The sequence below is a fragment of the Melospiza melodia genome, chromosome 4 (genome assembly GCF_035770615.1).
Source record: "Melospiza melodia melodia isolate bMelMel2 chromosome 4, bMelMel2.pri, whole genome shotgun sequence".
NCBI lineage: Eukaryota > Metazoa > Chordata > Aves > Passeriformes > Passerellidae > Melospiza > Melospiza melodia.
The window spans coordinates 92,113,408-92,138,522 of NC_086197.1; the positions used below are offsets into that span (position 1 = coordinate 92,113,408).

At 37.6% G+C, this 25,115-nt stretch overlaps 1 protein-coding gene across 13 annotated transcripts in view; it reads right to left on the reverse strand.

Moving 5' to 3' along the window:
- Positions 1-25,115, reverse strand: part of MAGI2 (membrane associated guanylate kinase, WW and PDZ domain containing 2) — a 701,683-nt gene that overhangs the window by 200,692 nt on the left and 475,876 nt on the right. For all 13 annotated transcript variants that reach the window (XM_063155597.1, XM_063155590.1, XM_063155591.1 and 10 more), the window contains one exon: positions 24,313-24,392. In XM_063155597.1, the coding sequence (XP_063011667.1) occupies positions 24,313-24,392 (80 nt within the window). The remainder of the gene's footprint in view (positions 1-24,312; positions 24,393-25,115) is intronic.

Consider the following 25,115-nt stretch of genomic DNA (forward strand, 5'->3'; position numbering starts at 1 on the left):
TGTTTCAAGGAAGTTTGTGTTTCCTACAGTGTTAAAACATAGTGGAAAAAATGTAGAGCCACTCCAAATATTGGGTGACCATGTAGTATAAAGTATCAGCTGGTCCAGAGGTCATTTAGAACAGGCTGGCAGACATTGACATGATCTTGCTGGATGAAGTGTCTGATTATTCTCAAGAGTTAGAGGGAAAAGGAACACATCTCCATTGAAAAGCTGGGTTTCAGTAGCAGAACGTGGAGGCTGATGTGGGGTGCTAGCAGCAGAGTTAGGTGTTAACAGGTGTAGTAAATTTAACAGCAATGATTATTTTTTTGTAAAGTAGACTGCATTAACATATCAGATAGCCTCATGATATGTTTCACACACAAAGTAAGCAATTCGGTTCATTGGGGCATTGATAAAGGATAAGGGAGTTAAAATACATGTTCCTTTTCTCTGTTGTTTGGAGATTTGGGGTGAGAGGTACTTCAGCTGAATTATAAGCTCTTTTTTGTCATTACATTTCTTAGCATTCATCTGGCACTAAACAGCCAGCACCTTACAAGTCATCCTAACAACAACAGCAACAAAACTTTCCTTGTCACCTCCTCTTTAAGGGAAACTTTCATGCCTCCTTTCTTACAGATGTGGCTATTTCCCAAACAAAGGCCTTAAGTCCCACTATTATGCACTGCTTATCTGGATTCCCTTCCTTCCTTTGGTCCCTCTAAGTTTGTTTAGCCACCTCCCTATCCCATTTTCCTCAAAAGAAGAGTGAAATGATTTGTGAAGCTTATGAGGAAATATATCTTAGTTTCTATTTATTAATAATCAATTGCTTCAGATATATTTCCATCAGGATTCCTTGACCTTTATTGAGGTAAGTGACAGGGAGAGAAATGTACCACAGGACTGATCTTGGGATTCTCTTCGGAGTCCATGTACAGAAAGCAGGCAGGATCCATTTAGATTGCCAGAAACTCTACAGATGTTTCCCCACAAATTCAACTTCAGAGAAGAGAGCAGAGACATAATCTCATGCACATCCTGCCAGACCAGGGTGAAAACTGAGGTCCTTACCTCCTCTCTCTGTTGAAGGTTTAATTCTGCTGTATCAGAGATGCAGTGGGTACCATATAATGGATGACATGAATGTTAAGTGGTTTAGACTTTGGGGCATACTGAAACATTCCAAGAGGAGAGCTAATAGACATATTATTTCTCGTGGAGTATTAAATTTGGTGGCAATAAATCCATGCTACTAATTCCACCTTTTCCCACTAGGAGAAACAGAAAAAGGCTAGCATGTAAAGAGAGATGGCTTCTAAATGTAGCCATAGTGAAGCTCATTTTTGTGTCTGATGAAGAAAAATTTACTGCAAGGTGAAGCAATATTCTGTGTTTGTGTAAGTAAAAATCTATGCCTGAATGCACTGCAACTGAAATACACAGGATTGTATTCATCATCATGTCTGATGCTGATTTCAGCAGGAACACAGCAGCACTTTCTCTGGAATTCTGCCAGACCCTAGAAAATATTTGGCATCTGAAAAAACCCAACAAGGTGAAGGGTGACAGTTTCAGGAGCATGGTTACAGAATCAAAAGTGGGAACAGTCCCTATGTATGTCAGTGAAAGGAATAATCACATTTCAACAGACATTTCCTTGCTAGGCTTTGTTCAAAGAATAAAAGCTGTCAGCATTGTGGCATACCACTAACAAAAAGAAAAAACTGACAGGAAAATCACAGTTGGCAGAAATGGTCTGTCTGTGATTCCTGCTGACACCACTTGCATCTATTTTCAATGAGAAAATTGAAAAGTTTCCATTTCATTTAGGGAAAGGTCAGAATCATACAAAATAGATGATGAGCAAGTTCTAGTAATCAATGAAACAGGTCTTCCTCCCCAGCATAAGCTTCAGTCTGCAGTCTCTTGAATGGGATTGTAATAGAAGCCTACTGAATGGGGCTTTTCTGGACCTTCCTGGGAATCCCTCCAGGACCTGAGCATTCCTTCTGTAGGTGTCTGCATAATCAAACTCCCCTCATTTCTGCTCCCCTCGAATGGCTGCAGTTGTGGGGTGTCTCTAGCCCCAGCCCAGAGGGAGAGTGTGCCCTTTGGGTTAACAATGTGTCCCCAGGCTGATCCTATCTCACTTCACACACGTCAGGTGCTGACTGGAGAGTCACAGGGAGAGCTGGGGTACAAAATTATGATTACATTTATGTATTGCCTTCCGATTTCAGTTTCTGCTTCCAGTGAAGCCAAAATGCTGCTTCCGTCTTGCACATCACTCACTTTTTAAAATCTTGAAAGACCTTTAAACCCTTGCTGATTATTTTCTTTTCACTTTTTATAAATTGAAGTCGATAGAATAAGGCAGCTTATCTACTTTCCTGTATCTGAAATACAGAAGCTTTGCTTGGCCTAAATCAAGGGAAAGGCCATGACACACATGTGGGTGACTTTGGATTGCCTGTGATTGGCATAGTGAAAACGTGCATCAAGGCAATACTAATTACTACTGAGACATAAAAAGTCTATTGCTTTTCTTCATTCTAATCCCAAAGGCAAATTGTTCATAAATAATATTTGAGGTTAATACAGCTATGTGAATCTCTATACAAATATTTAATCAACCACCGATTCAACTACCAGATAGTGCTGGTTTAACTGCTGCTACTTGGGCACTACTGGAGACTTTCCCTTGAAAGTCATATTTTCATTAGACTTTAATACAGAGATATAATTAATGGATAGCTGTCACAGCTGCTCTATCTGGTGATTCACTAGAAGATGTCTGAAAAATAAAATGCATTGCAAAAATGCCAGCTGCAAGTGGCAAACGGGAAAAACGACATGTTACATTATTAAATGAAAAATGATTGACTATTCACTGTAGTATGCATTCAGATGAACACTAAGTTACTGAATTAGAGTTCCTTTTGATAAAGAGCCTGGTACAAAAGGCCTGGTTTTCAAAAGTCTCTGTACATCCCTGTCAGAAGTTTGAAGGACAGGTCTGTGCTGCAAGTCTAGGTGAGAGCCAACAAAACATGTCCTGTGCACTTAATAAAGCTGTTTCCTTGTGCCAGGATGCCTTTATCAATCATCTGATGAAGTCCTTTCTCTCAGGAAGGTGACACCCTGCCTAACTGTATTTTTAGATACCCTGTAGAAAATAAAGCACTGGGCACCCCTGGAGAGCTTAGAGGAAACTTCAAGGTACAGTCAAATCTTTGCCTGTACACCAGCTTCAGACATGATTCTGCCTGATAACAGTTTCCCTCTTAGAGGTGCAAAGTTTAAGAAATGAACTCTCACCATCATTTGTAGTACCAGAAAGATTTTGGAGCAGCTTTCTACTGCTAAATCCCCCTGAAATCTGACAATACCCACAGGACACATTTTAGAATAGCAAAGACAAAAACATGTGTGGTTTCAGACTGCTCCCTGGGTGTGAAGAATTTCATGTAAGAGATCTCAAACTGCTGACACACATGAGCTTAAGGGAGGATGAGATGGTTGGGGCTAGCTAGAGTTTAGGACCAGACAGCAAATCTTTCCAGTAAAAGATGAGAGTGCTTGTTGAATTAAATTGACCCAAAACTCAAATTTATAGGCAAAAAATATAATACAGACACCATCTCCCCCCCCACCCCCTTAATTTGCTGTAAATTGCACAGCAAATTTACACAAATATTAGTGTATTGATTATCAGCACTATAACAGGAAAGGTTTAATTTAACAGCTCAATAACTTTGGGCATGTCATTACATAACAGCCAAGCCAGTGACTCTCTTTTGCCAACTGCCAAGCTCTAGATTTAAATTTATGTTGTTAATTTTCTACAGTAACACCTTAAGTGCCTGAAAAGTTGATTTTAATAATGGTGGATTTCTAAACTGATATTTCAAACTTCTAGGTTGATATGTGCTTTTCCATAGTGATGATTTTCAACAGGCATTCTAAAAAAAGATACTGGTAAGGATTATCTTTATGCAGTAATGCATTCATCTATCCTTTTTTAGAACAAGACTATAGGTTTCCTTTTCTTTGAAGGTGATAATCCTGAAACTAGAGCATGTAGCTTGATAAACAATGGTAAAGCTTTTCATTTAGTTTTATACAGCCTAAATACAAAACATTTCCTTGAAATGATGGAATGGGAAGCTAGCAGAGCTAAAATCATCACTTAAGTTTTAATTTAGTCCACGGAGTGGAAATCTACTCAGCACTGTAAACATGCAGCCTCCTTCCCTACAGAAGGATTTTATGGCTGCCTGTCTAGTGAAGATATTCTCTGTCTGAGGAACTTGATAAGGAAAAAAAACCAACCAGGATCTAGGGGAAAAAAAAATAATTACAGAGATAAAAGCCCCAGTTTACATACACACAAAATAATTGCAGAATAATGACATCTGCAATTCCTTGTACCTCACTGTTCTGTGCTGGGCAGAGGCACCTGCTTGCAGAAACCCAAGGGCGGGCTACAGAAATAGGGGCTTAGAGTTTGGAAAATTCACAGAAAAAGGGGTGATGTGCAAATGCCTAATTAAAAGACACACATGCAGAAAAGGGGAATTTACCAAATAAAAAAAATTAAGAAACATAGGCAGAAGTTAATAAAAAGAAAAAATGCAGGAGAAAATAGGCCTGGTTTATGATACACAGCAAAAGGAAAATATGTAAATGTTAAACTGCTATAGAAAGAGGGGATTAGAGGAGAATTTAATAAATTATATATTAAAAAACCACTGTTTCCTTCCTTTTTCATTCTGTCTAGTTTTTTTCTAATTAGCTCAGCACTTGTGGCTTTCAGTTGTGTGCTTTTAGTGATTCATTTATAGTGGGTTATCTGGGGCATTATGTGGTGCAAATACTAAATAACCATGATTATAATTGGTTAATAGCCCAAATGCCATCAAACATGGAGCTTCTGACACAATGCCACAATGCAGAGTAGCATACATCTGTTACACACTAATTCATCATCAGTGGTCAATCTGCAAATATTTCAGCAGTCACCACTGAGGAAGATAAAGACCATGGTGTATAGATTTTCCTTCTCTAAACAGGGGCCTGGGTTAAGTCCATGACAGATAATCTGTGATATAGGACTGACATTGCTTACTCCTGAATTAACAACACCTTTAAAGTCTGATAAAGAGTCTGTATCTGCAGAGCTATCAGCCTGACATCTTTAGCATCTGCTAAGATCACTTAAAGGGTGAGGAGGGGAAGAGAGATGGGGAAGGAAATAGGATGAATAGAAATGAGGTAAAGAAAGGTTATGAGGATGATAAACAGTTTAAGAGTTGAAGTAGCCCTCTAGTCTAAAGGAAGAAAAGTTGGGCTTTTTCTACACATTAAATTACCTCAAAAGAGACAGGTTTAAACCCTGTTTCTAAAGATATATCTAATAATACTTGAAGAGAAAAAATATCCTAATAAATCCATGACTGAGAGTATCTGTAGGCACATAAAACTGTTAAAGCTGCAAAATCCTCTTAAAAAAGCCCCAAACCAGACATATTAATAGCATGATGTAGTATCCTTGTTGTTCCTGTAACCTTGTGATTGCAGTGACATTGGCAGAGCATAAGCAAAGGCAGCTATAAACTTCTCCACGTTGAATAAATGTTACATTCCCTGTTGCTGTGGGGATTTCCCAGTCTGAAATGTGCAGGATACAGGTGACCTGATTTTGAGCACAGGGTGGCTGAGCCTGCTGTGCTCAGCTGGCAGCACACAAACCTGGCTGCTCAGAGCTGGGCACAGCAGCTCCCTTCTGCAGGGCAGGCAGGGATAGGGCTCTCCGGGAAAACAGGGGTCCCTCAGGGGCAGGCAGCCCCCATCTCTGATCCCAGAAGGAGCTCTGGTCCTCCATGGTCTCAGTGTGGGAAGAGTGGAAGTTCCTGAAGCTGGAGTCTAGAGTACATCTGTCCTGGTTCAGGGTGAATTTGGGAGAAAACCCCCAAAGGGGCTCCTCTAGCAAAGCAGATTCTATTGGCCCCTCCCCACAACCGGTCTGGGAGAAAATACCTCCTTGGAGAAAAGTGGGAAAAACCTGTTTATTAAACAATAAAACCTAAACAATATTAAACAATAAAACCCCTTGCTGCTCCAAAAGAGATGACAAACTCAGAAAGTCCCCTCCCTGGGCTGCAGCTCAGCTCACTCAGTCTCTGATCAGTCCCTCAGAGCTGGAAATGCCGCGGCCCAGGCCTGGCCCAGTGGGCCTCAGGTGGAGCTGCCGGTGCTCTGCTGGTGTTCAGGGCAGAGGAGGTTTAAACAGCTCCAAAGAAAAGAGGAAAAAAAAAACTCCCGACAGTTCAGGGAACTTCTTTGCCTCAGCTAGCTAAACTAACTAAAACCAAAGGAAAGCTCTGTCCTGCTGTCTGTCCCTCCACAGACAGCACAGTCCAGGAGCAGGAATGTGGAGGAGTGAGTGCAATGTATGAAAACAAACTGCAGCTTCTTCTCTCCCCCTTCACTCTCTGGAACAAGTCTTAGAGGTGCAAAACTTATTATTCAGCATAAACAGAACAAGATGATTTGGGATAAAAGCATCATACAGTCAATCTAGGACAATGTCCCTGGGAAAATACTCACTGAAGGACAGCTGAGAGGTAAGAGGAAAAGGACAGCTGGGATTAATCAGGAGGTACTTCTTGAAAGGCAGGATAGAATGGGAGCAGTTCCCCACACAGCTGAAGTGGGAATAGGAACTTTTAAGTAAAAAAAGTCACTAAGATGTGTCCTTCAGGCTTAGAGAGCATCAGCCAGTCTGAAACATGGGAAATCTATTGCTTTTTCCTATTCTAACTACATCTCCTCTTCAGTAGTCAATACTTCTACCTTGGAAGAGCACCAGCTCCTCTATGCCAGCTTTCAATGTGGTATATATTAAACCAATGGAGATAGGCATCTTCAGGAAATTGATTTTGTAATGAAAGTAGTGCAGGGCTAACTGTAGTGGAACTCCAGAATGGCATTCAAATTGATAATAAACAACTCAATTTTCAGCCCAGTGGTGATAGAGCATTTAACACTAATAATTCCAGTAGGCAGTCGACTATGTTGTATCTTTGTTTTGCCTTGCCTTTCCAGGGGAAGGAATGGAAATCAGAGAATACTCAGAATCCAATTACTGGCAAAAGAGGTTGTACAGAACAGTGCCAATGGTGGGATTCAGGAAGAATTCAGGTAAAAGCTCCTCAAACAGCAACCACTACAGCAGTTCCCTGCAGAATAGACAGTGAGCTCTAACAGAGGTGTTGCAGAACCACTTACCAACCTCTTCTTCCACAACAGGGAAGGTTTTTTTTTTTTTTGTGGTTCTTGGGACAGTGTGCTTAAAGCTCCAGTAAGAAGTATTTCTTCAAGATGTGACATTGAGCTTTGTCCATCTATGCTAACTGGTAATTTGACAAATGAATTTTAAGATTTCAGGGAGGGTTTGGATGCCACAATGTGCTACTGACGGCTAGGTGATATAAGTTCTCTTAGAAGGCCAATGGATGAGATTCACAAGGCTAAATGAAAGCTCTGTTTGCTCATAATGGATTTAGCAATTTAACTAGAATCATTAAAAAGATGACATTCTAGAAATCACAATAGTGTGGACTTCACTACAAGTATCTGTGTTCCTGTAATGGTCCAAAACCTGCAGGTCAAATTAGACCTTGTAAGAGACTGGTTTTGTCCCTTCCATTTTGACCCAGTTTCCCTTTATGACAAAAAGAAAGAAAACAGTAAAATGCTTCATTCACTCTGTAAATATTGTAAATTGCTTTTATGAATTGATTTGCTTTTAATTTTACTTTTCACCATTACATTGTAAACAAGCTGATGTACTGATGATGCACACTTCTGTTCATATATGTAGAATGGACCACGTCACATTAAGGTTAGGGAATTTACTAGTTTTTATTCCTTTAGAAAGATATTAGCTAGCAAAATTCAATAAATCATAAGAATGTTCCAATAGACATTTAATGTTTGTATGATGTTTTAGCAAACTGAATTTTAACACAGTACCAGTAGGTCTTTGGATACGTAAGGATTCCACTTTTTCATTATTAACGTCTTTCAAATGGCAGTATCATTTGAAAATAATATTTTTATAAAGTGTCTTTCAATGAAAAGAAACAAAAGTGCTGTCTAAATGTCCATATTTTTCTATTTTTACAATTTAGAGTGTCAGTGCTTTATGTTCGTATATGTATGAGAATTGTTATGCTGTCATCCCCTTTCAAATTCCTGTGTAATAATGATGCAATATTCACATTTCATGTACTATAGAAGGATCCTTTTCTTGCTTATATATACTGCAGATATGTGCCTAAATTTATATTAAAAAAATGTCTGTCACTTTGAATTGCTATAGAATTTTTTCTGTTGTTGGATCACATTTGAATTAGTCTATTACAAATCTGTTATTGAAAACAAAAGTCTTTTGGTTTATTTCCTCAAAAAAAGACTTGATTTAAGGTCAACATCACAAAATAATGCATCCTTTAGAGTTCCCCACTGCAATGCAGAGTTTTGCTAAGATCAGACAGGCTGTGCCCTTGGCCATTCGGGAATCCCCAACTGGCAATTTGGCTTACAAGCCATTCTATTCATGCCTCTAATCAATGGCCTCTTTTTTCCCAGGCTAATGACAACCTTATGAAGCAGTATTTCTCCCATGTCTCCCAGAAAAAACAATTAGCCAGAGCTACAAAAGCCATTGACACAAATCCATCCTCAAATTGGTTTTGTGATTTAAACTGTGGACCCAAAAGGTGTTATAAATGACTTCATTGTTAAACCACTCTGATTTTGGATTTGCTAGGAGACCAGGAGACAAGTTAGTAAGAGCAGTTATAATGTTTAGAGCAGGGCTTGATCCTGAGAGATGCAGAGCAGCTGCATCATCATCTGTTGACTCTGCTGAAAATTCAGCAGGTCTGTCCTTCTCTCAGTCAGTTCTGCACATCGTGTTTCTCTATTTCTAGTCAGCGTCAGGCAGTGGGCACAAATGGCACTCTCAATAGACCCACCCCATGAAAACATCAATCTAATACTTAACAGAGCTGTGCATCTCTCCTTAGCAAATCTCTTTTGTCAGCCTCTCCTGGATCTTGTGTTTGAAGCATTTACTTTTAGTGAGACTGTATAAAGCCTTTTGGGAAACAACCCAAAAGTTTCTGTTGGGGACAAAATGAGTCCTTAGATTTTGAGCCAATATTCTATTAGCGTTTCATAAGGCTGATACAGAAAAATAAGCACTCATCTCATACTTTATATATTTTTATGTCCATGCTGCATTAATAGATGTGTGTATGTAGACATGTATTTCTCTTATAACACTACAAAGCTTTGTAAATAATGAACTTTCACAGATTTCACACTAATTAAATTACTTCTTGCTAATAGGTATCCATGGAGGCTGCTCCCCAGGTTTTCTAATTTTGCTCATTATGTTCTCTAATTTTTCCAGAGAGACAACTCAAGCAGCTATTTGATATACAACGGCTGTACCCAGCTGGCTTTCACTCGAGCAGTTGCTTTGATACAGCATCACATGATGATACTTGTTACTTCAGATAAATTATTCAGAAACTCCCAGATGCAGTGTCCTGCAGCTTACCAAGCTATAGGAGAGTTTCACTAAACTGTGATGCTGATGTATCACAAATGAATGTGAATTTCTGAGTAATTACATACTTTTAATAAGCCAGAATAACCCAGCTACTGGGTCACCAAATTGCAATTAAACATTAGCATTATTTCTCAGACAGTTCCCTTAATTCAAAGTTCTCTTTTTTTCCTATTCTCTGTGCCATTTAAGGGTATTTAGTAGATATAACACAGTAGCAAAATCTTCTAAAGCTACTAGTTTTATTTCATGAAGCTCTTAAGATGAATAATCTTGAAAAACAGTGTAACATTTTTAATGATTCTACAGTATTGATGTGTCATATTCCAAATTTGGATGAAGTGAATTTAAACTCAGCCCCAAACTTTTAACCTTCCATTCAAGTTTTTCCAAGCCTTTAGATGAATAGATAATACCAAGGAAAATTATTTTTAAAACTAAAAATTGTGCGTGTATATATATTACAGAATTTCCCCTTTTCCTGCAGTTTTTAATTGAACACGGTCCTGACTCCAAGGCTCTATCCGAGCATAACTGTATTTCCTTTAACAAAACACCTAGCACATTCTAGAAAACATTCTCAAAGCAACAAAGTGAAGCCAGAAGCCTATTCCCTACCAAATCTGGCTGCTCTTCACCTCTTACAGAGCTCTTCAGCAGCACAGCATCAATGGAGTCACACAAGAATGGAATAAAGGACAAGTGTAAAAGGCTTAAAGTGCCTTGCAGAAGAAAAGGAAGGTAATGCCTGCTCCTGCTGCTTTGTCAGACCAGTTTTGCTGGAGATCCCACACTAAATAAATTTCTCTGTCAATCCCCCAAACTAGTTGCCTCAGGATCTATAAAGGGGAAGGCTTTTCCTAGAGTGTGCCAAGACTGAAGTGAAAATCATCTCATGTACTTCAAAGAGCTCCATGTCATTCTCACCCAGGGTCGATCCCCGCTGATTCCCTTCAGATCCACCTCGCTAGGCAGGGGCGGCAGGAGGAAAATCCATCTCATTTAGCATAAAAGCTGAGGGTGAGGTGAGGCACTCTCTGGACGTGTCTACAGACACAAAGAGTCCCTGCTGTCCAGCTCTGGATTTCAATACCCCACTTTTCCATCACTAAGTTGGGCCAGCTGGTTTCATTTCTGTGGAGTAATTAAATTCAGCTAATTAAATGGAGCTGCTGTTACCATGCATTCCTAAAGCCTTCGTTTCAGAAACAAGATGATTGTATTAACTCTCTTTCTGGCTCTTTTAGCACAGATTTAGTCCATTTTACTGGTGAATAAAATTATGCAAATAATCATCTTAAGGGATCAAGCATAAAGAATGTAAATAAAAATTGTCATAAGTTCTTTCTCAGGATCTTTTCATTCTGAAGTCACTTTCCTGATTCTGAGATATTGGTGAAAGACTCAGAAAGCTTATTCCAGATAATCAAATTAAAACTGCTTGTGAGAACCTGAAGAACAATCTCATAACACTGAATGTTAAAATGGATGATTAATTTTATCTCCGTGAATGCAAAGAAATGCAGAAAGTGAAATAAAAATGGTAATTGTGCATACACACATACATAATGATGGGCTCTAAAGTGAATATTAACACTCAGAGAAGAGATCTTCAAGACATCAGCTTAAGCCCATGGGGAGTCAAAAAAGCAAACATAATGTCAGCAATGTCAAGAAGGGAACTGAAGCTAAAACAGGAAACAGCATTATGCCATCAATAGTGCAATTACACCCTGAGAACTGTGTGTAGTTCTGGTCATTCAACCAAAAACAGGTAGCAGAGGTGCAGGAGGAGATAGTTAATGCTGTCAGAGATCTGGAAGACCTCATTTGCCAATGTGAGATTTTGTGTGCTAGGGTTCTCCTGCTGGAGAAATACCACATAAAGGAATATGATAATGGCATATGAAACCTTTCCCAGAGGGTGGAAAAGTTTAAAAAAGGAATTAGACACATTCATAAAGGACAGAGCACAGTGATCCTGAGACCATCACCAGCTCAGAGATTCTGTAATACAGTGAGAGATAAAAGGTAGGAAGGTGCAAGAGGGGGATTTTGTCTGCTTTGTTTCTTGTAGCCTTTTCTCAACCATTCGCTCCAAGCAGTACTTAGAGACAGGATCCATGTTAGACAGAGAGCTATTCTGAGCCAGTAAAACAGATTTTGTTCTCTTACTATGTTGTCCTCACTATCTGTAAAGTAGGAATTTATTCTACGTAAGATTCAACTTTATTTCAGCTATAGAATCACTATAAAGGACTCCAGAATTCTGTTTCTAAATCTAACACGCTAAATCTAACAAATAGCCCTAATTCACTTAATAATGTATTATTTTTTCAAACAATTTAAACCGTTACTAAAATAGAAAGAAAACTATGTTTAACTTATCCAGGAATAAATAATTGCTTTCAAGAAATGAGTATATCCAGTTTTTCTGGTCAAATATCACACATAAGTTTAGATGAAAAAGACTTCTACAGCTTGTAATCCAGATATTTAGTACAACCTTTTGTAGGACTATATTTTCCCAGTTCTGACCACAGTTCATGAAAAATACCAACATTGAATAAGCTTGAAAGACCTGCAATGTATAGAGTTTTTAGACAACCCCAGTGCATTATTCTGGTGCTGAAGGCTTGAGGGAGTTGATTTCCTGAATCTTCAAAAAAAAAAAAAAAAAATTGAAACACTTCACCAAAAAAAATGCAACTTAAAACGATGTTAAAGCCCAATATGAAAACAACATTCTAAAAAATTCAAGCTGAGGTAGCCACACATGATTTTAATTTTAATGGTAGCAAGATATTTCTCATCTCTCATCAGGGACTTTCATCAGAGCATGACAAAAATCCCCATTGTATGAACTAAGCAGCCTAGGAACACCTGATCACAGTCATCCTTTTAGTTTAACTCCTTTGATAAGCAATTCCCAAAGGCAATGTTTAAAGTTACTGGAGAAAATATATCTCTGGCATTAAACTCAAAGACTTACAGTGTTGGAAATACATTACACAGAAGGAGAAATTCCAAGCAGAAATCCAAAATTCTTTCAACCAGTTTAAAGCTTATCTTTCTTTGCTTGGTGTTGCAAAATCTGTGTGTATGAATATATGCAAAGCTGAAATAGAATTTGGCTACACATAATGTTTGAAAAATAAAAAGCTGTGGCTCAGTTCTCAGAAGGATCAAATCCACGATGGCATTATTTCAACCTCAAATTCAAGTCTCTATGACATCTCAGCTGATGGGCACTCAGTCATGTGAAAGGCAATGTACAACAGCAAAAGCTGAAGGGCAATATTCCCAGTTCAAAATCTCCTCTCAGTTGCACATGCTACTAATGAATATCAATATTGCTCTTATCTTACAGAGCTCCCTACAGCAACATCAGTGGGAGATCTGTGTACATAAGGAGAGTAAGGTAGCAAAACACAGAAGCTGCTGCTCAGAAGTTATGGTGATTAGAATGGTAGAAACAGCTAGATCAGGTCAAGGGGATGAGATGAGCATGCCCTCACTACTGCCCAAAGTATAAATATTGAATGAAGCACACCAACAACAGCAAATGCACTCTCCAGTTTGTGCAAATTCACTACCCCTGTGTAACACTGTACATGAACAGGAACATAAAGCACAATTAACCTTCCTGGGGACACAGGCTTTATTTTGCAAAGAAGGACATTATATAAATACCAGCTCCACCTTCCCACAAGACAAATATTTAAAAGGTTTTCATATTGATTTTTCAAAGCCTTCACTATTCTAACAAAAATGCTTAGCTTAACTACTGCGGCAATAATGAGGCTCATTTACTATCCCAGAAAAAGAATAAGATTCTGCCATTATGTTTCTTTCTTAGATTAAGAACTGTGCAACAAGAAATACCCTGGCACACTAAATATTCTAGCTGGGTTGTCTATCAATCAGGTCATTGCTAAAAATTATTCCAAGGAGAGAAAATTTATTACATTTTCTGAACCTCAAGTGAAGGAAACATTAACAGATCAGTAACTCAGAGATGATGGCTGGCAGAGAAATGTGGGGGGTGAGGGTGGTGTTAATTTTAGTTTTGAGAGTGTACCAGTAATCATGGGAACAAAGGCAGGACTCATGCAATTTGACCATCAGTCATTAATTGTCAGTGACCGCTGCCACAGTCATTCAAAAACAATTAGAAGTGAGAGAAGGAAAGTGTATCACAAAGGCATAAACAATCCAGAATAACCACAGCTGGCACACACATTTTAAATGGGGATTTCACTGCCACGGATGCACATTGTTCTCTCTGGAAAGAATATTCATGAGGACATAATTACAATATTTGGTGTTGCATAAACAAAATCTCAAAAAGCACACTCCTCATCTGAATAGGGAACCCTTCAAGTCAATCAATGAAGGAAGCTTACACTGAGAAAAAGGAAAATCCTCCTTCTTACAGATGTATTATCTTTCCACCTAATCCAACGCTTTTCAACAGAAGCCATTCAGTGGATTTTGAAGAAGTCCACTATCACCTTTGACTAACTGAGAGTGTTTTTGGGCTTCTCTAAACAAAAAATAAATCAGTAAGGCTGTTTCAAAATTAATCTAAAAAATAATAATGGCAGAATAATCGGCCTTCTTTTCTTCTAGTAGTGTCACTTATAATCTTACTTGTGCTTAAGTAAAAGACTAAAGTATGTTTATTAATGTTCCTAATCCATAGCAATTTTTTCTAATTCTGCTTTTGCCTACCTAGTGATAGTGCAGCTGGAAAAAATTCTTCAGTTCTTTACTAAGGCAATGTTCCTTAACCTCAGAACTGTATTTCTTGCAGGATTAATATTAGAGGGGAATGATTATCTGCTTTAACTCCTTGCTAGACCAAATCCTACTTTTTAAACCATGTGTTAGATTCATTTATTGAAACAATATGGAATTTAAGCCAGACATAATGAAATTTTAATGAAATTCCATTTACTGAAATAGATTTAAGACTATATTTTTCTATCCAGCATTACCTGTTCAATCTATTTATAGAAATTAATATAATAATAAATATCTTCTAGTAACAATCAGGAATTTTATAAAGAAAAACTGTTGTGCAAAATCCAGCAATCATTATAACAAGCAATACTGTTATACTTGCCATGATCTTTTCACTAGACCAACAGAAGTCCAAAACTACAATTTAACTTTTCAAAAATTACCACCCACATTTAATGAATAATCTAAACTACTCAGGAGATGTTAAATATGACAGTATGAGACCAGACAGTGTAGGGAAGCACGAGAACAAAAAGATGGTGAGACAAAACTGAAGGTGATAAAATCCTCCAAGAAATTAAAAAAAAAAAAAAAAAGAGACAGGAAGGGGACTAAGCTCAGAAAGTTCAAAGAATTTTGAAACTCACTTATGTTGTGAACAGGCATTATATGTCATGAGTTTAATAGTTTGGAAGACACACACTCTAAGGTCTTTCCATACCATTTTTCACTACTCATCAGAGCAACATTTTATGATCTTGTATATTAATGCAGAGCTTGCAAATACAGGTGTATTCTTCAGTTATGAAGAGACCAAGTAAGTCAAATAGTGGCAGGGAAAAAAGACTCAAGCAGAAATATCATGGCACAGAAAGAGAATTGAAGGGTAGAAAATATGAAAGTATCTGTATTTTCTAACAAAGCGGACCTCCAGAAAAAAATGGCAAGTTTAAACGAATATTAATGGAGCTACAACTGGCAACAGCCTAATGGTCCCCATTAAACCCTCTGAATGATGAGACTGATAAGTCTAAAAAACATCTGCCCCCCAAACCACCAATGAGGGCATTCCTTTCTCACTTCCACAGCTCAAAAGAAATTGAATGATTTCTCTAGTCCTAAACCCTTAAAATATGAATGTCTGAGCATAAAAAAATGATAGCCCCCAAATAGCTGACTTTGTCCACCCTTTGTCCAAGGATGAAAATTTCTAAAAAAATCTATTTTGAAGATAAAGTGATGGTCAGGCAAAAGCCACAGTATGGAAAGCAAGAGGCCCATCCTGTGAGAGCACTGGCAGACACTTTCAGATTCAGTAGCTGCACATGAGCACAATGAATGCTGAAGTATTGAATTGCTTAATTATGAAAGTGATATACACTTATTCCAGACACTATTTTGAATAGAAGGAACAGGAATTTCAAATGTGGATCAAATGTTTCTATTTCTGTCCTTGGAAAAACAGAATGGCCGAATTTTTGTTAAAGGAGTGAAAATGTGAGAATTGTGTTCCTTTGTAAGGAAAACCTTACTCCCTCCAGTAAATATTCTGTTATAGAGAAGGTAAACTACAACTTTAAATTGTCTAGGCAAGGACTTTTCTTGTAAAAAGGAAAACTCACAGACTACTTAAAAGAAAATAGATAAGAGAAATCCAGCTGGGATTGAAAGAGGAAAAAGCATTTTAAAATTATAAATCCAACCTTTAACCTTTGCTCCCTCCTTCCAAAGCAAAAAAACTTTTAGACAGAGCAATTCATGTCCTTCATGCTGGTGTCAGAGTTGAAAGATTAAATAAAAATTTCTATAATTTAAAAATTTCTCAAATTTTTTAGTCTACTTGAGCAAAAGTACATAGAAACAAAGTCCAATGTCCAGTACATTTAAGTACGCAGGCAAAAGAAGTTGTAGTTTCTGTTACCTCCAGAGTGAAGCAGAGCAATGTTATCACTGCAGTGTCAGTATAGGAAAGATGTAGGTTATCAGTAGTGAGATATTATCTAGACTAGATAATTTCTCAGACAAAATTGCTAGTTTGAGTATTCTTAATAGTTTTCATAGTAAGACATGACTTTTCCCCCCTCACATGAATCTTTTCCCCTCATTCATGCATCAGAAGGAAGAGGATCCAACAGAAGAGCTGGGTGCTTCATCTTTGTGTGGGAAGATCCCTGGGCAACCTCAGGAGTCACCAGAATCTGGCCTGCATGTCTACAGAAACATGCACATATTGAAATGTAAGTAAGGCTCATTTGTGTTTAGAGCAAGTGACTACATTCATCTGGAATCATTCTGCATTTCTATGGCCTTTTAATTTTTATAGTTGCATAGACAAAAAGATTCAATGTTTCACCAGAATGTGTAATCAGAAATTATTATTTTGATGAAACATTAGACGGTATTCTGTAGAATGTAATTACATATAAAGGTTTGATGTTTAAGGGAAACAAATTCTAACATTTCTTGTCAGGATTCCAAAATCCTGCCTGTTTGCCTTATCAGTCCTTTTACCAGGTTTCAGGATTTCCCGATACCCAGAGATACTTTTCCCTTTTCATGTTTCTATTCTGAAATAATTCTAATGCTTAAAGGCATCACAAATCCAAATATCTTTTTATATAGCTAGCAACACATTCTCCACATCTCTGCTTTTTATACTTTCCACTTTTTATAGCCACTTATTCTATTCCAAAGCTTTCTACTATGAATTCTTCAAATGCAGTTCCTCCCTTCTCGACAGCTCTGCAGTATCTACCATCCACACACTAAGTGCTTGTGCCTTCCTCCCACTCAGGCAGATACACTTCTCAAAAAACTTGAAATGCTACCACGTTTTTTTCCCCTGTCCCACAAACAGTGATTATCTGCCAGTGGGTCTTTGAGGGTATTAGTCATGAAAGACAGAGGCTTTTTAAAGTGCTGCATTATCTGTCAAATCTTAAATACAGGATATCTGTGCTCAGACAGGATTTCCCAGTTCTATTTAACAGGGACTCCGGCACTCACTTTGAGGATTTTAGGCTGCAATCAAAGACCAGGTGTCACAAAAGGAAAATAACTGAGACCTTTTTTAAAGTATACTGAAAAAAAAAAGAAAAAAAAAGAAAGAAATGGAAATCATAAATACAAGGAGTTCACTAAATAGAAAGACAAAACCCTGAGGTAGCTGTATATTTGTGAAGCTCAACTGCTAATGGAAGAGAAAGGTTTGGATACATCTTCTCCTCAATTGTAATGCATTGTAAGCAAAGAGCCAGTCACGGGATGTTTGGAATTGATGACAAATACTCTACCTTTAAAGCTATCTGCAAAATAACAAGCATTGATAGGGATTTTAGCAAGTCATTGTATTTCTTATTTGGCAGCAATGGACTCCAAAGTGATTGCCAGAAAATAGCCAACCACTTTGCAACAAGTCAAGATTTCCATCAAAGAGCACCAAATTTTGGCTTCTAAATTTGATAAAATTGCTGACTTTCTAGATGAAATACAAAATTAGAGGATTATGAAGAATAATTTTTGAAAATGAGAAGATTGACATTCTTTTTTCATTAATGATCTCTGTTAAAAACGAGAGCTTTCACAGAAAATCAGAGGGAGGAGAAATAATAAAGCCAAAGGTAGCTGGCCACATTGTAATGAATACAATCTCACAAGCCTCTCATTGTTAAATCTATCACGCTTCATTGTCATTTAGAAGTCAGAGACTGAAGGATTAAAGCTATGGAGAGAATAGGATTAAAAAATCATGTATGTTGATTTCTACCTATGATTAAACAAGGTGCGTATTTCAGAAGGAATTCCAACCTGTTGTTCTTTACTGGCATCAAGGCCTTGATCTTTGCATAATGTGAAAAAACAGGACCACTTCTTTCAATAGTCCTTGTAGGAATGTTTCAGGTCACCTCTATTCTCATAACATGTGTTGTTTGCATTTTAGTGGCAAAAACCAACCTCGTGCTGTCAATGAGAATTTTGCTACTTGCTTCAGTGGTGAGTGGAATCCAATTTATAGCTCATTAAAGATGTGAATTGTTAAAACTCTGGTCCTGTTTCTCCTTACAAGTTCACAAAATCTCTCTCCCTGCCTTTCTAAATTTCATTACACATTCTAGCTGAAAACTACTTAAGCTTAGCCATTTAACTTGGCAACAAAATGAAAAAGAGATGCTCTCAGAAACTGATGTGAGTAGCTGAAGCAGGAATTCAAACTACCACAGCCATTCTGTAGTGGCCCTGTAGCCTTGGATGACCTTCCAGTAGCAGTGCAGCTTAAACTGTATTATCATTTCAGCTCCAGTGTGCTGGTTCTGTTTGGGGGTATGTCACTGGTGAATGTGCCTATTTTTATTCTGAAAGTAAATTAAAATTTTAAGAAGTCTTATAAAATAATAGTAAAACTTTATTGCTGTTAGAAAATGCATAATTCACTGTATCTTACACCACTGATGAGCATGCTGTGTTCCTTACAGGGGGCATTTGTTATACATGCTATAATACTTTACACATAAAGGGCCATTAGCAAAAATAATATTTCATATCTCTATGAACATTTTCAGCTGTGAATCTCAGTCCACTTTACAAGCAAATAATCTTTACAGGCACATGAAAGATGTGTTTATATAATCCTCTTTCATAAAACTCAGAAATTGGAAGTGATTTGTTCTCATATCACCATGAAGCATGGTGATATGAAGAATTAGAATGAAAGCCTGTGGTTTTCTTCACAAAAGACCATGGGACAAGACAGTAGCTTCCTTGACCTGCATTTAGCAACCCCTAAAATCCTCAGAGTGCTGGAAGAGTTACTATGGGGTTGCCACTACCTCCAAAGACAGGGATCCTTGCAGGCTGTGTGCCTCTGGGTCCCTGGCATCTCCCTATTTAATGCACTATCTAGGTGAGCAGTGGGAGCAGTGAGGATGAGAGAGCCAAATGCTCACTAAATAATCAAGGAAAACAGAATTTTTTTTCTCTACTTTTACTCCTTCTTGTCCTTGCAATTACCAGCTCTATTTAAGATTACTGTTAGCACTCTACAGGGATTTGTATGGCTGAGACTGTGAGAAACTCTAATGGTTCTGAAGGCAAAGTAATACTCAGTAGTCCATTACAGCTTACAGGACTTATCTCTTACACTGATAAGTGTCTTCCAAGGAAGCTTCACTCTATGCAAGACCTCCCCCCAGAGAGATACCAGAATGCTGCCCAGGGCACAGCCAGCCAAGGGATGCACATCTGGACAGCTGTTTTGTCTGAAAACTTATCCAAGGATGAAGAATTACTCTAATAAGCTGTGTCACTGAACCAGGCTGTCCAGAAAAGTGTCTTCTGGACTCCCAGGAATGAGGTGACCCTTTTCTTATTTTTATTATCATTATTGTGAGTTTGGCATGGAAGAGTGTTTTGGTCAATGAATGCCCAGATGGTGTTGCCAGCATGAAATGCCCTTCCAAAGGTCATAACGGTTCAAAATATTTTGTTATGATTTAATTAATGCAAATTGAAAATGCAAGCAGAGAAAACCACGTTCAATATGTCAAAAAATGACAGAAAAAATTTCATTGCGATCAATATTATTGCAAGTAATGCCAGCTCCATTACATTACATGATTAAATAATACTTAAAATGGGGTTAATAATCTGCAAAGGGAATTCAAAGTAAAAAAAATAAAATAAAACCTATTTGTAGGAAAGTATGGCAACTATTTGTAGGGTTAATGGCAACCCTCTACAGGTTGCCATTAACAGGTATCAGAAAACACAAACTGTATCCATATGAGATAAAAATTCTCTACGTGGCTACCAGCAAGAAATATGTGTGAGGGAATCAAGAAGTAATGCTTTGCCCATAAACCCAGCATGCCTATGCCCAAATGCATCTATAAAACAACAATATGAAACGTTGGTACATGTTACTGCAGCATTGTAAGGAATCAGGTAACCAATGCTGAATTCTGGAGAGCTGTGTGGGGCAGTGAGAGCATCAAAGGCACTGCCTGGGACTGCAGGAACGGGGAATACACAGCCCAAAAAAATGGGATGGACTGGGTTTCAGTTCAACATGAAAACACTGAAGTGCAGCAGCCTGTCTTCATGCAGGTGTTCACACTGGTGAATCTGGGGTCTGTGTCCTCTAAGTGCCAAAGCAGAGCTGACATTTGCAGTCAATGAAGTATTAAGGCAATTCAGCGCACCCTGCATAAATATCTATATTTTGCAGTCAAGTTGGTGGGTGTAGAGGAGATGGAAAGACAGATGATGGATGAATGCTAGGTGAAATCAAAGTTTTATTTATAGTTGTTGGCCTACTCATATTTGAAAACTAGGGGATGGGAGAAAGGAGGTTGACATAAAAAGAAAGAGAGGGTTAAGAGTGATAGAGACTATGGAATGGGATGGATTAGTAATGAAATTAGGGAAATTTTTAAAGGAAATAAGTGAAACTTGATATATTTGATCCCGGGAAATTTTAAGAGCTGTTTAATCCCCAGATTGGATGCAGAAGAAATTGTTGATTTTTCTCCAGAATAAAAGTTCTCTAAAATGAATTAAAGACTTTAAAAAAATTAATTGTTATATTTCTTAATTACAAATGAACTTTCTAAAACCTGTGATATTTCATGTCATTACAGCTGAGCTGCCTTTCAGTATTAGACTGCATTTTTACTGTCTTATGGGACTCATCATTCTTTTCCATGTTCTCTCTTGAAGAACAGACTCAGTTAGAAGACCACTCACATAATATACCTGTAATCATGCAAAGCCTGTGAATCTGTTAAATTGTTATGTTATGTTAAATGACTTTACAGGAAGTTTAGCAAGGAGGGAATCCAGCTCACAGATGCAAAGGGGGCAGAACTATAACTTCTCTAGTACTCTACACATAATAATTATTTAACTAATTTTGATGTGAAAAAAAAATGAAAGTAGTATTTAAATCCAGACAACAAAAAATATTTAACTTACATTTTCAGCAGGAAAAAAAACCCAATTATTTCTATTAAGGTCAAGATTTTCTGGAGGAAATCAGAAAAGTGTAAAAAATTGCAGCTGCTATTGTAGAACTGCCAGCTATTTCTGCTTATTGCTATTATGAAACTCAGATTGGCACCATAAAAACAGAGCATAAGAGGTGGTTCTTGCTCAAAGTCCTGCCATCTAAGTAGGTCTGACAGAGCAAAAGTCAAAGTAATTTGCTGAAACTCACACAGAAATTCTGCGACAGAGAGACAGAAATGAAGATCATCACTTAAAATCTCCTGACCTACAAATGGATTTTGAGCAGTAGGTATCATTAAAGAAAAACAGAAGGAGTCCACAGCACACATTTAGGTGAAGAAAGCTTGACTTGGTAGAGCTTGTCAATCTCTTGGCAAAAGCATGTGAAAATTTTTAAGAGGAGGGATGTGCTGGAAGGTTGATTCAGATTTTGTGAAAGGGAATGAGCAAGCTCTGGGATTTGCAGCCACAGAAGCCAGAGATAATGAAGAAATCATATTTGTCAAAGGAGCATTGAAGAGCAGAAAGTGGAAGAGAGGAAATGCCTGGAGCAGAGGGGGCCCTCAATATCACCAGCCCAGAAGATCAGGACTCTGATATCCTGCTCTGCTTGGACATTGCCTGGTGTGGAAACTGCATGCTGGTGGCAGAATGAAGAAGGAAGATTTATCAGGATTTGCACTGAAAGGAGAACACAAAATTTGGGTTATTCACAATCAAAATCTGATAGCAGAATCTGGTAGATGATAAAGAAGTCATAATGTATCTCAGAGAATCAATACAAGTTTCAGATGTGGCAAAATGAATGTCAATGAAAAGCAAGAGTTATGAATGTAGGGATAAAGCATCAAGGTAGGTATAATTTCCTATCTAAACACTGATGTCTTTCTTAAATTTTGTTTCTCAGAGTAAAATATGCCAGAATAAATCACAAAGTGTAACAGAAAATATGTTTGGCATAAAAAAATCTATCAAGCCATAGCTGAAATTAATTATTGAAGTTAGATTAAATTTTAACAAAAATAACAAATCCCTGTGTGCTATAATAAAGTTCCTTGTCTTGGACTACTCTGGCAAGGTACAGTAATTTTAAGGCATGTAAGTGATTTTGAAGAACTTTTTCCTCTGCAGGTATTAGATTAAAAAAAAATGACACTTTTGAAAAACAGAAGAACCTTAGAAAAGATAGGATGTTGGAAGAACAATCATTGTAAGAATAGAAAATCTCTCCCTAAAGTCTTTTATGCATCACTCCAAGTACTTTGCATTAATGAGCTAAGCAACCTTAAAAGAACAACATGACCCAGCACACTATGGTGATTCAGTAATCCAGTAGTCAAATAACTATAAAATAATGCTTTTTCTTTAATGCACTGATCTTAATTTTAAATTGTTTCAGACACTTAGGTATTTTTAACATGTCAGTGCTGTTCTGATCTCAGTATACAACAGTTAACAGAAAAAAAGCCCAAAAAACCAGCACATATTTACTCCAAGTAACTCTGTGCAATGTTATTCCACAGATATTGGTGGATTTTTTCCTGCTTTTCCCATTATTATTATCTAAGGAGCAGGCAATGATATAGGTTCATGTAAGTATTGTGAGAGATTTAGAAAGCAAAGCTCCTGTGCCCTTGTTTTGTTTCAGTATCAGACCTCTATTGTAATCACTGTAGAATTTAGTCTGGGAGCTCATGTTGTCTGTGCTAGAATAAGCATCACAAAATCATTCAGACATGTAATTTCTGATGTCAGAAGAGAACGTCAGAATTGCTGCTGAAATAAGGAAGCTATTTTTGGAGTACAGCAATCTTTCAAAAAAAAGCCATTTACAAAAAAAATCCAACCCGGGAACATTTTTTACCAAACCACTGACCCTGCAATTCATACAGCCAGCAACTCCTCAGTGACCTCTTAATCAGCCCTGAGTTTCCTTTCTATTTATAGCATTTACGTTAACCAAATGAATGTGTTTTGGAAAATTTAAAATAAATCAGGTGCAGTATATGAAAACTTATGAACACATTTAAAATATTTTAAAATGCTTTGAACTAATGCACATAGCATGCATGCATTTAATGCTCTGTATCTCACAACAATAAAATAAGTAGCTGTATTTAGAAATCACAACATCTTAACTGACTAATCTGACATGGAAGTATAAAACAATGAAAAAAACCCCTTATCAGAAACAGATCGGTTACAACACATCCTTGCCTTGACTTTATTAAATGCTTTAAATACTGATAAACTTTACCAGATAAAAATCAGAAATTATACTGGTATGATCTGTATTATTTCAAATCTCTGAATCTGTCAATATAATAATCTCTCCTGCAAAACAGCCACAGCTCCTTTAAGCATCCTCAGCAGTACGTATGCTTTTAAATTTTAAGGCATTAGCAATGTAGTACCCCCCCAAATCCAGCCTTGAACTCTGACAGACACTGATCTCTTTTCTCCCTCCCACACCCTGTTTTATCAGACACTATTTTGTTTAAATTGGCTATTAAATAGCATAGCACTGTACCTTTAAATACAAATCAAACAATATTCATATTCCCACGGTGCTGCTAGTTTCCCTTATGCATTGAATCGCCTGTAGATTAAAAGCTCAGAATCTGAAAAGGATTCTGTTCTGCAGACCAAAGTTCTCTGTAGGAGATGAGGGAGAGGGTCAGTCCCGGAGTCACACACACAACAGGCAGAAAACACACTTGTGATCCTCAGCTTTGGATAGCATCAGAAAGGGGAATAAAAAGCAGAAACACATGGCACACTGAGAACTGGTATCACTTATGGCTTCTAACCAAAGCAGCAATTAAACACCTTTCATCATTCCCCCAAATGCCTGATTTTTGTAAGAACTGAAAGAGACACACACACACAAAGGAAAATCCCCTCTGAGCAGCAAGGAAAACTTAATCACCTACCATTTTCTTTGCACTCTTCTGGAGGTTTAGCCTTTTTCGCAAGTCGTGGATCCAGCCATGATGTTGTCTTTGTGTTATGGCTGAAAAGAAAAGAGATCACTCTGAGCAGACACATACTGAAAGGAATCAAGTTTATTCCTTAAGAAAAAAGGGTTAGTCCAACAAAATTGCAATCGATACACTTAATTTGCTTACTGGTTCTAAGTAGCCCTGAAGGAGGTGTAAGAGTAATTGTGCAAGGCAGTTGTAAATTTGGCAACCTCAGCTCCCTGTCCTCAAAGCAGCTATTTTTATTAAAATCAACTAGAATGTTGCCAAGTTAACCTCATTGAAAATGCAGAACTCATCCAGAGCAAAAGGAATTTATTACAAATACAGTGTTCTGCCGTTGATCGAGTGCAGGCGACAGGATTCTGTACCATTCTCACAGTTTTCGGATAGAATTATTTTCGTCTTAAACCTGTCCTTTTCATAAATACAGGTTTGTTATTTCTCTCCAGCAGCAGTGACAAGGCATAGCAAAAGTGATGCAAATTACAGCATGCTCCTGCAAAGTCTACATTTCCGGACAGGGTGATTAATGATACTTTGTTAAACAAACCTTTATCTCTCCATATATAATCCTTCTATAGAGATAAAATAGATATGCACAAGCTGAATGAATCATGTGGCTCCTTTCTATACTCAGAATAGATCTTTGAGAAATCAGCCATCAAAGAGCATTGAACTGGCAAAAATTGTTTTCTGGGAGATTATTTTGCCAAATGAATTGATACTTAGCACAGCTAATGAGAGTTAAAAGC